Source organism: Phasianus colchicus, chromosome 1, assembly GCF_987193195.1.
Source record: "Phasianus colchicus chromosome 1, bPhaCol1.hap1.1, whole genome shotgun sequence".
Lineage (NCBI taxonomy): Eukaryota > Metazoa > Chordata > Aves > Galliformes > Phasianidae > Phasianus > Phasianus colchicus.
Genome location: NC_143436.1, coordinates 197,455,178 through 197,468,276, shown reverse-complemented (window position 1 = coordinate 197,468,276; position 13,099 = coordinate 197,455,178). Strand labels below are relative to the sequence as shown.

At 60.4% G+C, this 13,099-nt stretch overlaps 2 protein-coding genes across 17 annotated transcripts in view; one reads left to right on the top strand and one right to left on the bottom strand.

The window, feature by feature from the left end:
* The first annotated feature begins 1,083 nt into the window (after positions 1 to 1,083).
* LOC116232704 (sodium-dependent proline transporter-like) lies at positions 1,084 to 10,517 on the top strand. 7 transcript variants are annotated; one of them, XM_090134318.1, is made up of 18 exons: positions 1,084 to 1,637; positions 1,743 to 2,090; positions 2,563 to 2,653; positions 3,489 to 3,808; positions 5,086 to 5,284; positions 5,959 to 6,090; positions 6,184 to 6,332; positions 6,730 to 6,779; positions 6,883 to 7,021; positions 7,098 to 7,232; positions 7,338 to 7,441; positions 7,568 to 7,692; positions 7,782 to 7,894; positions 8,227 to 8,361; positions 8,476 to 8,575; positions 8,798 to 8,916; positions 9,025 to 9,198; positions 9,694 to 10,517. In XM_090134318.1, the coding sequence occupies exons 4-18, from the start codon at positions 3,743 to 3,745 to the stop codon at positions 9,826 to 9,828; spliced, it is 1,875 nt and encodes a 624-aa protein (XP_089990444.1). In that variant the 5' UTR covers positions 1,084 to 1,637; positions 1,743 to 2,090; positions 2,563 to 2,653; positions 3,489 to 3,742; the 3' UTR covers positions 9,829 to 10,517. The 7 variants fall into 7 exon arrangements, with proteins under 7 accessions (XP_089990444.1, XP_089990441.1, XP_089990440.1 ...); XM_090134315.1 differs by having other exon boundaries at positions 1,084 to 1,633; positions 3,489 to 3,624; positions 5,959 to 6,332; positions 8,476 to 8,916; XM_090134314.1 differs by having other exon boundaries at positions 3,489 to 3,624; positions 5,959 to 6,332; positions 8,476 to 8,916.
* Positions 10,517 to 13,099, bottom strand: part of STIM1 (stromal interaction molecule 1) — a 43,214-nt gene continuing 40,631 nt past the window's right edge. For 9 of the 10 annotated variants that reach the window (XM_031599234.2, XM_031599236.2, XM_031599235.2 and 6 more), the window contains one exon: positions 10,517 to 12,088. In XM_031599234.2, coding sequence (XP_031455094.2) covers positions 11,569 to 12,088 — 520 coding nt within the window. In that variant the 3' untranslated portion in view covers positions 10,517 to 11,568. The remainder of the gene's footprint in view (positions 12,089 to 13,099) is intronic. The other variant, XM_090134306.1, reaches the window with a different exon arrangement.

Below are 13,099 nucleotides of genomic sequence, written 5' to 3'. Positions count from 1 at the left end.
GGGCGGCTGGCTGCTCCCCCTGTGCTGTATGACAGCTCCATGTACTCCTGCACAACTCCCTCACAAAATGCCCCAGGGTCCAGGCAGTGCTCGAGGACAGCAGCACCCACAGCACTGCTGGGGCTTTTACAGGTATCACAACCCCAAACGTCAGCACTTCCTCTGCTAACATGTGCTGGTGCTGTGTGTGCCAGCAGCCACCCGAGGTGCTGTGATAACGGGGCTCCTTCCAACCAAGAGGTGCACAGCACCAGGTAGCGTGGGGAAGGGAAGCTGAGGTGAACACAGCACCAGAAGCACTCAGTTCTGCTTTGTGAGACTGCAGTCACCTCACAGGTGTGCTGTCCTTGCCTGGGGCTGACCCTGTGGGGCTCTGAGTGAGGTTCCTGGTGGCATGCAGCAGCTGGGAGCTCTATTATTTAGAACAGAATAGAATCAATCAGTTGGAAGGGACCTTCAGAGACCAGGCTGCCCAGAGCCACATCCAGCCTGGCCTTGGATGCCTGCAGGGATGGGGCATCCACAGCCTCCTTGGGCAACCTGTTCCAGTGCCTCACCACCCTCTGGCTGAAAAACTTCCTCCTCATATCCAAACTGATCCTCCCCTGTCTCACTTTCAAACCATTCCCCCTTGTCCTGTCACCATCAACCCTTTGTAAACAGCTGTGCAGATCCCCCTGCACAGTGTCCTTACCAAACCTGCTAAGGATGCATTCAACTCCTGCATCTAGATCATTGATGAAGATGTTCATTGAACAGGACCAGCCCTAAATGGGAGCCCCTAATGACCATCCACCAGGCAGACATAGCCCCATTTCATAGAGCCGTGGAATCAAGAAGGATGGAAAAGCCCTTCAAGATCCCCAAGCCCAACCCCAGCCCACCCCACCATGCCCACTGGCCGTGTCCCTCACTGTCACATCCCCACAGCCCTGGAACACCCCCGGGGACAGTGACCCCCCCTCCCTGGGCAGCTGTGCCATGTACTCCAGCCCCTTGTTTCTGACTGTCTCTCTGCACAGATGAGGGTGTTGGTTCCGTCACTGCTCAGCAAACACGGCAGTTGCTGATCCCTCAGCGCTGAGCCTGGCTCTGAAGATCAGTGCATCATCCAGTCAGCCTGGGAGCACCACGCACCACGGCTGGACACCCAACGAGCTCTCGTTTCTGAGCGGTGACAGAAGGAATATCTGGAACTGATCAGGAAATGGAAATAAATTGGGGGTTGTTTGTTTCTCTATGTGGTTGGAAAAAGGCCTGCAGAAGGAAAAAAAAACACTGCATCTTGATTCATTTGAAGCCTGTGCTGTGCTCACAGATCTTTGCCCTCAGGTGCTTTGTGTTTTATTCGCTCTTTTTTGAAAAACAATAGCAGGTGGAGCAGTTGTTTCGCGTTATGAGGATGTGACTGTGCGTCATGGGTTAAACTGCTGCAGGGGAACAGCAGCCTCCTCCCCTCCAGCACCGCTGTGGCAAGATCAGAACAACCACCATCAACGCCCAAGAGGCAAATTTGGAAGGAAATGTAACACGAAAACCAAGCTTCCTGAGGCTGCACAACACTGTACCTCCACCCAGCCCCGAGGCAGCTGTGGTTGGAATGGAGCGTCTGTGCTCACAGGTTCCTGTTGCTGTAGGTTTGTATGGCAGGGGTTGTTCCAGCAGGCTGCCTCAGCTTCGTGATTGAATGGCACCGAGCTGGGACAGGACCCAAAGCTGAACCAAGGTTGTTTCACCTCCAGGTCCCACGGTGTGAAGCCACAAGACAACAGATCTGATTCTGCTGTGGATAAAGGCAACAGACCTACTGAGGAGTGCATGGCTCCCACCTCATGGAATCATCCAGTCATTAAAGTTGGAAAAGACAACTAAGATCGTCAGTTCCAACCATCCACCTCTTGCCTTCGTGCTCTGAGCTGGTGTGAAAGCACCTGGGAGCCTGGCGCACTGCAGCCAACGATGACGGACCAAGAGGGAGATGCAGGGATTTGCATCCTACCCCACTCCAGAGCTGACTATGCTGTGATGTCCTAATGTGGAGCCCTCTCTGGACCAAGGGGTCTGAACACCTCTGGGCTACAGGGGAAGCTGTGAGCATCTTATCTCTCATGAGGTTTCATATGGGATCTGCTCTATGAGGAGAAAATAGGATGGAAAATTCTAATCCTCCTCATCTTGGTTGTTCTGTGCATCTTTACACACTATGCTAATGTCCCAATTTTAATAATGTGTCTCTCAGGGCAACTTTTCACAAGGCAGTGCAATAAACAAGGCCACCAAAATGACCCAGCCTAAAAATATCTCTTCATTTCCCTCATTTGGGTGGAATTACATTTAATTCCTTGACCCAGGCCTATCTGTAGAGATGCTGCTTGTTTGCAGACTGCTCTCCTGCAAGCTGCAGGACACTGCACTGCTGCAGGACCACAGCAGCTCCTGGTGGATGGCGTGGGATGAAGGCAGCCACCCTCACCAAGAGAATGGCTCTGTCTTCTTTGGTTTCCTTTTACTCACGTGAATTCAGTTGCAGTCAACCCACAAAGACTTTTTGTGTTCCTTCAGGGTTGCCAGCTTAGTGGACGCCGGGCAGCTCAAGTCCCATTCCCATCCCCAGAGGTGCTCTTGGATGAAAAGAGCCAAATTTGTACTGGAGGTGATTCTTCTTTCCCTCTTCCCGGCGGTGGTGGGGGTAGTCCTGGCTGCAGGGGTATTTCCAGGTTCTGAAGAACCTGCTCCGTTCAGAGGTCAGAAACAGCCCCAGATGGAGCATCATGGACATGGCCAAAGTGAGGCAGAGCCAGAGCACTGGCCATGAAAAAAAGCAGGTGACACTGGGATGGACAGGAGCTGGTATGCAGAGCAGGGCAGCGGTCTGACCCAGTGTCCCTGGATTGGAGGCGGAGATGCTGAGAGCTCCGTGCTGGAATGGGGTGCTATGGGAGAAATGCTTCACGGGTAGATCGCAGCTTTAACCTCAGCTCTCTTTCAGCTGCTGATGCAGAGCCCGTTTCTCTGCTCCTTGTTGGACTGGGTGATTTTCCAGAGACCAGCTGGGAAAGCAGGGTGACAATGATGGGTGTTTTGGGGGATTCAACCAGCAAACATCACCTGGAACAGGAGGTTCTCAACACAGCTCCTTCCTCACGCTGGGCGGATGTCCGGCCTGGAGGGCACAGAGGATCCCTGCATCCTTTAGTACCACTCTCCCCTCTTCCTCATGCCCTCATGCCTGCAGCACAGGGTGGGAGCTCATCACCTCTCCTCTGCGCTGGGTCAGAAGTTTGCAGTGCCCTGGTGCTCTCCTGCCAGGCACTGGAATGGGCTGCCCAGGGAGGTGGTGGATTCACAGACCCTGGAGGTGTTCAAGGGACGTTTGGACGTTGTGTTGAGGGACATGGATTAGTGAGAGCTATTGGTGATGGGTGGGTGGTCGGACTGGGTGATCTTGGAGGTCTTTTCCAACCTTGGTGTTTCTGTGATTCTGCCAGGGCACAGGGATGCTCTTCTGCACGTCTCAGCCCAGACACACGAGGAGTGCAGCGTGAAACCACGACCTGACAGAGGCTTGGAGCTGCAGCCGGCCACCCCAGCACGCACCTTGGCTCCACAGCTCACAGCTATGGGGTGAGTAGCTCGGGGGGACCATGTGGCCACGGCTGCCTGAGGGCTGGCAGGACCTGGGTGCACAGCGAGATGGGGCGGAGCTGCACCTGGCACAGGTGAGCACACCCTGCAGAAGGAAATGCCGCACAGCGGGGATCTCCACACAACGGGGCTCCCGGCCCCCGCCGCTCCAACGGAGCCCACGGTAGGACTGGGACCCTGGGGACGTCCTTGCACTGTCCTGACCTTGCTCCCAGCACTGGGGACCCGCTGGGTGCAGGTCCCCCTCTCCCCAGCCCCACGGTGGTTGGGTGCCCCAATGAGTTCTGCTGGGAGCGGCGCTGGGGACGCTCGGGTTGCATGGGGGTTCTGCAGTGCGTTGTCCCTCAGGCGCTGCAGTGGTGGGAAGCCCTTGGGGCAGCCCTTGCAGGCTGTGCCCCCATCCCCATGGGGCACAGCTGTGGAGGTTCTCAGAATGCATAGTGTTGGGTGTTGTGCTGGGTGCAGGCAGGGCTCCCACCCACCCAGGCAGGCTGTGTCTGCTGCGCCCCGCTCTGAGCTTAGAGGAACTGATGCACAGCGGAAGCCTGAGCATCTGCAGAGGGCTGAAGTGCCCCCACTGCTTTCCCTGCTTTCTTCACTCAATGGCTCATGCTGTGACCCCATGGCTGGGATGTGGGTGCGTTGGGTGGGTGCGCAAAGTGCAGGAGCAGCACCCCAGGCTTAGATACCCCCTGGCTTCCATGCTCGGGCTGACTCCTGTAATCACATGGGGCATCCCCATGCTGTGCTTCCCGGACGGCTCTGACGCAGCACCAGGCAAAGGGCAGAGCCCTCCCCGTGGCCTTGTCCTGGTGGCACGGTTCCTGCAATCTGCAGTTTGTTTGTGTCACCCAGACAGTCAGTGCAGTGCTCTGTTATCTCACGGGCACAGGGGTGGCTCTGTTGTGGGGCACAGCCCCGCACTGGCGCTGGCACTGAGGGGAAGTGCCCATGAACTTTGCACCAGAGCAACCAGGAGTGCCCTGCAGAGACTCTGAGCACCCCAAATGCCCACATCCCAGGGCACCCCACAGCATCACCCTGCAGCACTGCATGATGCAACAAACACAGCTGCTCATGGCTGCTCCACTGCCTGCAGGGAGGTACATGCTGGATTTTGGGGTTTCTGCAGCCTCTGGGGACTGCAGAGCTGGAGGAGTGCTTTCCATGCAGCTGGATGCAGATCACTTTCCATATGGCCCATCACATTGTTAGGGAGGAGTGGTGCAGATCAAGGAGCCCTAGCCCTTGTCCTGCTCATCCCAAGTCCTGTATGCAAGTGAACTGAGCACAGAGTGGCCCCTGCACACCACCCTGAGCCAGAACCCTTATCTTGGCACTGTGTGCACAGTGATGCTTCTTCCTCACCCCATCCTCCTCATCCTCCTCTGCTCTGGTGTGATCTTGGGCGTGTGTTCCCAATTCTTTGTTCCTCTGCAGGTGAACATCTTCCAGACACAGGATCCGATCACCCCCCAACCTTGGGCAGAGCCCCCAGCTCCAGTGGGGAGCCCGGCCCCCAACCCACCCCGCGACACCTGGGCTGGGCGGCACACCTTCCTGCTCTCCTGCCTGGGCTACTGCGTGGGGCTGGGCAACGTCTGGCGCTTCCCCTACCTGTGCTACCGCAATGGAGGAGGTGGGTGCTGCCCCAGCGCTGGGGCTCAGCGTGCTCGGGGGGCTGAGGGTCCTGTGCTGCCCTCTGGCCCCACTGCTTTAACCCCAGTGCGAGGTGCAGGGTGCCCAAGTTGGCTCCATGGTGCCATGCAGGAATGAGGATGTGCCCAGCACTACAGCAGGGTGGATGCGCCCGGGCCGAGCTTTGCACCTTGCCTTCACCAAGGAATTTGGCCCCAGGGCAGGGCTGTGGATGCTGCTCTGCTTTGGGGCGTGGGTGTGGGGTTCGGTGTGTCCATCCCTGCATTCATCCCCAGTGGCCCCACTGCCAGCACTCCGTGCTCTGTGCAGTGCAGTGGGGAAGAAGTGGTGCACACAGCTGGGTGTTTCCTGGGGCTGGGATGGGCAGCAGGAGCCCACGCTGCCCTTTGGGCTTCACATCCATGGGGCTCCTGGTCTGGGTGGAAAGGGACCTTGAATACCACCCACCCCCCTTCGTGGGCAGGAACATCTCCCATGGTCCAGGGGCCCAAAACCCCACCTGAGGCCTTGTGCAATAACTGCCAGGGATGGGTGCTCACAGCTCTCTGGGGAGCCCGGGGGCTTTCCCTGCCCTGTGCCCATCTCCTGGGGGGTTGCAGGACCTGGTGTGTCCTCTGGCCATCCCCCGACCCGCTGCCCCTCTCCTCCTCCCAGGCGTCTTCCTCATCCCCTACTTCCTCATGCTGCTCCTGGTGGGGCTGCCTCTCTTCCTGATGGAGCTGAGCCTGGGGCAGTACGGGGCCGCGGGGCCCATCACCGTCTGGACGTGCTGCCCCATCCTGCAAGGTAGGCCCAGCACCAAGGGCACCTCTCCCCGTGCTCCTCTCAGCTCCCAGCCCCTCCGAGGCAGGCACGGAGCAGCCCCTCTCCCTGGTGCAGGTGTTGGTGTGGGCATGCTGGTTGTGTCCTCCCTGGTGTCCATCTACTACAATGTCATCATCGCTTGGGCGTTCTACTACCTGGGTTCGTCCTTCCAGAGCCCCCTGCCCTGGTCCTGCGATGCCCCCCGGAACACAGAGCTCTGCCAGGTCAGCGGCCCTCAGCAGGGATGGGGCAGGGGATCTGGAGACATGGATCCCTCAGGGTCAGGCTTTACCTGCAGCTGGGGAAGGGGCAGCAGAGCAGGCTGGGGCTGGGGCCAGGGAGGGTTGGACGGGGGTGATGATGATGGTGGTGATGGTGGGGGTGATGGTGGGAATGGTGATGGTGGGGGGTGATGATGATGATGATGGTTTTGATAGTGATGGTGGTGGTGATGATGATGATGGGAGTGGTGGTAGTGTTGTTGATGGCGATGATGTTGATGATGACGGTGGTGATGTTGATGATGGTGATGATGGTGATGATGTTGATGATGGTGGTGATGATGATAATGATGGTGGTGGTGATGATGATGGTGGTGGTGATGATGATGGTACCTTGCAGAATGCATCAGGGAGTGCTACTGATGCCAGTGCCAGTGAGGCTTTCTGGAAGTAAGTTGGTGGAAGCAAGCTGGCTCCTTCCCCCTGGTCCCACAGTGTGGGGGCTCTGGGATTCAGCATCCCTGTCCCACTGACTCCCATCCCCACACCTCAGCGAGCAGGTGCTGGGAGTGACACACAGCTCTGGCCTTGGTGACCCCGGCTCTGTGCAGTGGCTGCTTGCACTGTGTCTGCTGGCAGCCTGGCTTGTGGTCTTCCTCTGCATGCTAAGGGGCATCCACAGCTCAGGCAAGGTGAGCGGGGCGGGGGCATGGCTGGGGCTCGGGGGTGCTGCGCCAACAGAGTGGGGCTGAGCTGTGCCCTGTGCAGGTGGTGTACATCACGGCCACCTTCCCCTACCTGATCCTCCTCATCCTCATCATCCGTGGGGCCACGCTGCCCGGCTCCCTTGATGGCGTCCGCTTCTACCTCTCCTCGGATTGGAGCAAGCTGCTGAGCGCGCAGGTAACGCCACGCTGGGGCCGGGCACTGTGAGAGCCGTGGGCACCCCCAGATGGGGGCAGTGGGGTGGGTGGGACCCTACAGCCCCCCGTGGCCTCATGCCCCCAGGTGTGGAGTGATGCAGCCTCGCAGATCTTCTACTCACTGGGCATCGGCTTTGGGGGGCTGCTGTCCATGGCCTCCTACAACAAGTTTGACAACAACGTCGTTCGGTGAGCTGGGAGCGGGTGCTGAGGGGCAGCAATGGGGGTGTGTGGTCCCTGGGGACGCATGGCCCCAGCGGGGTGCCCCACACCATCCTCCCCGTGGATGTGGGGTAGTGATGCTCTCCCTGGCAGGGACACCCTGGTCATCGCCATCGGGAACTGCTGCACCAGTTTCTTTGCTGGCTTTGCCATCTTCTCGGTGCTGGGACACATGGCCTTGAAGAGGGACATCCCTGTGGGCAGCGTCGCTGAGTCTGGTATGGCTTTGGAGACACGGGGTGCTGTGTGAGGGGATGCAGTTGAGCAGCACGGTGTTCTCCCTCATCCTCATGTCCCCATTCTGCAGGCCCTGGGCTGGCGTTCGTGGCGTACCCTGAGGCACTCTCCCTGCTACCTGGTTCCCCATTCTGGTCCATCCTCTTCTTCCTGATGCTCTTCATGCTGGGAGTGGACACTTTGGTGATTGTCACACTGGGAAGCCCCCTGTCCCGCCCTGTGCCTGGCCTTGGGGTGCCAGGTACACCCTGACCTCGGCATGCAGGAGGCAAAATGTGCACAGAACGTGGGGCTGGGGGGCTCTGTGTGCGGGGCTGCCACTGGGGTGGGATGCAGCCACGTCCCCATGGTTGGGGTCCACGCAGGGAGGTGAGGCAGCTATGTGCCCCTGGTGGGGATGCACCCAAGGCCACGTGTGTTCAGTGCAATGGGGACAAGGGTGCTGTCAACCCAATGGGGACCGTCCTGGTCAAGGTGGGTTTCCTGCCACCCTCCCTGACATCCCTATCCCTCAGTTTGGGAACATCGAGGCCATCACCACCGCCATCATGGATGAGTTCCCAGCCCTGCGGGAGGGGAGAAGAAAGGTGATGCTCCTGGCTGTGCTCTGCTTCTCCTTCTTCCTCCTGGGACTCCTCCTCGTCACCCAGGTGCGTGGGGCCCATGCTGGATGCATCCTGGGGTTTGTCCTGGGGACACAGAGGGCCATGCCTGCCCCCCTGCATGGATCCCAGGTGCTGACCCCACGTCCTGCCCACTCATAGGGGGGCATCTTCTGGTTCACCCTCATCGACACCTACAGCACCGGCTTCGGGCTGATCATCATCACCCTCCTCATGTGCATCGGCATCGCCTCCTGCTATGGTGAGCGGAGCTGGGGGGCTCCAAGGAGCAGAGCTGGGGGGTTCCATGGAGCAGAGCTGGGCTGTGATGTTCGCTGCACCCTGGGAAGCGGTTTCAGCACTGCCCACCCACATGTGGGGCTGCTTAGCACCATCCTGATGTCATGGGGGGCACAGGCGCTGTGGGTGCCTGGCACAGAGCCCTGCTGGGGTGGGGGGCTGGCTGTGACCCCGTGTCCCACAGGCATTGAGCGGTTCTGCCGGGACATCGTGACCATGATCTGCCTCTGCCCGCCGTGGTACAGCCGTGTGCTGGGCTGCTTCAAGGTGTGCTGGGTCTTCTTCACCCCCTGCCTGCTGCTGGTGAGTGCTGGGCACTGCCTGAGCTCCTCTCGGGCAGGGGGGCAGCCCGGGTGGCCCTGATGTCCCCACGGTGCCGTCACCACACTGCTGCCCACTCCATCCTCACAGTTCACACTCATCTTCACGTTCCTGGACATGTACAACATTCCCCTGAGCTACGGCACCTATGAGTTCCCAGCGTGGGGCACCAGCCTGGGTGTCTGCATGGGCGTCCTCAGCTGTGTGCAGATCCCCATCGGTGCCATCGTGGCTCTGTGCCACCAGACTGGGACACTGACTGACGTGAGTGTGAACTGGGCAGGGTGGGGGATGGGGTGGAACGGGGATAGAGACTGAATGGGGATGGGGGTGGGATAGAGGTGGGGATGGGATGGGATGAGGGTCAGGATGGAATGGGGATGGGATGGGTATGGGGTTGGGATGGGGGTAGGGACGGCGATGGGTTGGGATGAGGATGGGATGGGGATGGGGATGGGGAGGAAATGGGGATGGGATGGGGATGGGGATGGAATGGAGATGGGATGGGGGTGGGGATGGGGATAGGAAGAAAGACAGGAATGCAGACATGGGGATGGGGTTGGGACGGGGATAGGAACAGTGATGGGAGCAGAGCAGGGGCTGACCCACTGCTGGAGACAGGGACAGAGAGGGCAGTAACAGACCGGGGCTGATGCTCTCTCCTCACCAAGAGAGAAAAGGGGCTGAAGCCACGAGGTCTGGGCGCAGTGTGGGGGCTGAACGACTCTGCAGCAGTCTCCCACCCTCGTGCACCCACAGCGCTTCCAGAAAGCCATGCAGCCCCTGCACTCCTGGGGGACGGCCGCCGCCAGTGCCGAGGACATCATCGAGGTGCCCTTCACCATCACCCTGAGCAGCAGCGACTTCACCACACCGCCGCACAGCGAGAGCTGAACCGGAGCCGGGCAGCGCTGTGGTGATGCATCCCAGAGGTTGGTGATCACTGATCCCAGCGTGGATTTTAATCCTCTTTCCTGGAAACGTTCTGTGTTCTCCAAAAGGCGCCTCGAAGGGACTCTCTATGAGCAGGGCTGGCGGTCTGGGCTGCGCTCCAGTCTTTTGCTGGCCCGTGGGTACCACCTCCTCTGAGCACTTTGGGGCTGCCAGTGGGGCTGGCAGTGTTCTGCCTGCAGCAGCCGCCTCTGCGTGGCCCTGTGCACATCCTGAGCCCGGGGCTGGATGGCCCAAGGGCGAGCCTGGAGCTTCAGGGGCTGCAGCACACCGATGCAATGAGCTCCTTTCCAGCTCAGCATCCCCACACACTGCTGGACAGGACAGGTGGGGATGAGCCCACGTGGCAGAGCCTTCCTCGGAGGCTGCCCGGGCACTGCTGGGTGGTGTCCTCAGCCTGGTCCTGGTGTCCATCCATCCTTCCTCTGGGCACCCAGCCCTGCAGCAGCTCTCCCACCGTGCACACAACCTGCCCCGACCCTCCCAGCCGGGACCCCGCCTCTGCAGGGCAGGAAGAGAGCACAGCAGGCGCCTGCTCGTAAAATAGACTACATGCTTTATTGGATTTAAAAGTTTTATGAAATGACCCAAAAATAAAATAAAATAAATCGACTTGGCAGAGGCGTCACCACCAGTTCCGCTCCGTGGATCTCCGACCCCCCCCTCCGGGAGCAGCGCCCGGAGCGCAGCGTTGGGCACTGCAGGCACTTAAAGTCATTGAGAGGAAATTTTCACTTATCTCAAAGCAACAGTGTCACTGTCTAACTACCACCTACGAAACGAAAAACACCTTTACAGCCCTTTCCCGTATTGGCAATGTATGTGGATATGTTACTCTGGCACAAAGCACGGCCCCAGAGGCTGCCGGCATCCCCTCACCTCTGCACTCAGTGGGTCTGGGTCGGCCTCGGGGCAGCAGCTGCCCCCCATAGCGGTGCTGTGTGGGGGGCCGGGCAGGGCAGTGAGTGCCAGGGCAGAGATCGGCCCTGAGCAGAGCAGCTCCAGCAGCCTCAGGCACCCGCTGGGCCTCTGCTCACCCCATACGCCAACGCTTGTGGGGCACACAGCCCACCCCACAGTGCGGCCATCCATCTGCACTGCCCCCAAACCTGAAGCTGAGCCCAACCCGGCCCTCTCCAGGCAGACACACGGAGCTACGGGCGGCTGCTGTGCCCCAACTCCATCCCCAGTGACCCCAGCTGGGATGCGAGCGGGATAACGCTGCTGGGTGGCGCAGCACCGCGGGGAGGGGGCTCAGAGTGCTCTGCCCATTGGGAGCCAGGAGGGCATCCATCCCCCCAGCCCCCCCCAACCCCCAGCGCCCCGACTGTGCGCAGAGCGGCGGAGGCAGAAGAACCGAAAAAAGAAAAGGTAAAAAATAGAAAAATACAAATAAAACCGCATTGAAACCAAACCCAAATATGCCGTGTGGCCGAGCAGAGGCGGATAACTGGAAGCCATGCACAGCAAAGCCGGGGACTACAGCGACAGGGAGGGGGGGGGGGTGAAACAGGGCGGCTGTCGCCTTTGGGGGGAGCAGATGCCTTCTGGCTTCTCAGCCCGGCCAATAAATAAGTTTAAATAGCTCCTCTTGCCGCGGGGACGCGGTTCCCAACGCCCGGGGCCGGGCGCGCTCCCCCGGTGCCAGCGGGTCGCTCCGTGGGGTTCCTCCGCCCTCCTCCTCTATTTCCTGGGCTTCTTGAAGATCTTTAGGGGGAACTTTTTCTTGCTCTGGCCCAGGTCGATCTCGTCGCCCGTCAGGCTGCCGTCCTCATCCCCTGCGCCCTTCTTGGCAGCCAGCTGCGGGATGCGGGTGCTCTTGGAGCTGTTGGGCCGGCAGTCAGAGATGGGGGACGGGGTGTCGGGGTCGGTGGAGCTGGGGCTGTGCGACCGCGAGGAATCCGAGTGGCTGTGCTTGGAGGCTGCCGGGTGGCCGATCTCCCCCAGGCTGGAGGATTTCTCCATGCCGTGGTTCACCATCATCATCTTCTTCATCACCGAGGGGCTCTCGGACGGTCGCTCCGGGCCGGGGGGCTCCGCGTGTCGGCTGCCTCCGTTTGGGGTGTGCCCGGGTCCGGCATCCTCGATGGATCGGGTGAGCAGAGCGGGCCGGGCGGCCAGCAGCTTGGGAGCGGCGCTGGGCAGGCGCTGGGCTTCGCTCAGGTGCGGGATGGACGACTCGGAGTCGCAGCGCGTCAGGTCTCTGCATGGAGAGGACGGACAGACCGTTAGCAGCACCCGGACCGACCGGATGGCACCGCAGCAGAGGGGTGGGAGCTGTGCACACATCTTCCCCTGAGCTCCGTCCTCCCGCACGTCCCATGGGCACTGGGGGTTCCCAGGATGGGTTCCTAGGATGAGTTCCCAGGATGGGGCCCCGTTGGCCGCACACAGGCATGGCCAGAGCGCAGCCGTGGCACAGAGACCCCCAACCCACGGCAGCGGCCCTGAGCTCAGGAGTGCAGCCCCAGCCCTGCAGTTGGGCCCGAGCCCCCCCGGCCCTCAGCCCAGCCCTGCACCCACGTACCGACCCCGGCCCCATTGGGGGCTGCAGCCCAGCCCGCGCCCCCCGCCCAGCCCCGCAGCCCAGCGGTTTTTGCCCCCGCCCGGTGCCTTTCTCCTGCGGTGCCAAAAGCAATGCAATGCTGCTCTGCTGCCCTGAACGGCTTCTTTTCAAAGTGGGGAAGGGGTCCACAGAGCGGTGGAAGCCTCAGTGCTCTCTCACTGCCCCCACTGCCCCATGTCCTCAATGGGACAGAGCCATGCACTGCTGCCCCACACCCTCTGCCCCTCGGGGCACATCAGGACGCGGTGTCCCCTGGTGTCCCCAATGGACCTGGCAGCACTGTATGAAAGGGTATCGATGGGAGAAGCCACAAACAGATCGCTGGGGGTCACCCAACAGCACTGCGCCAATGAGAGGAAGGCGGGGCGGCCCTCACAGCACTGAGCTCTGCGATGGTAACAAAGGTATTTGGGAACAAAGCCATGGAAAAGAACGTGGATCTGGGGCTGACCACGAGCCCTGGGTAACAGTGGGGTCAGGTTGGGTATGACGGGCTGGGGATGAGGGACAATTTCCTCTTGGAAAGAGCAGCAATGCACCGGCACAGCTACCCAAGGATAGGGGGGGTCACCATCCCTGGGGGTGCTCAGGAGCCGTGGGGATGGGGCAGTGAGATGTGGGCACAGCGGGGTGGGCTGGGGATCGTGG

Bases quoted from the DNA above. Each gene is read 5' to 3' on its own strand.
- LOC116232704 (XM_090134312.1), top strand. From the start codon at position 4,999: ATGCTTCTTCCTCACCCCATCCTCCTCATCCTCCTCTGCTCTGGTGTG. The intron at 6,780-6,882 runs GTAAGTTGGTGG...CCCACACCTCAG, and splicing joins GCCAGTGAGGCTTTCTGGAA to CGAGCAGGTGCTGGGAGTGA. The intron at 7,233-7,337 runs GTAACGCCACGC...TCATGCCCCCAG, and splicing joins GCAAGCTGCTGAGCGCGCAG to GTGTGGAGTGATGCAGCCTC.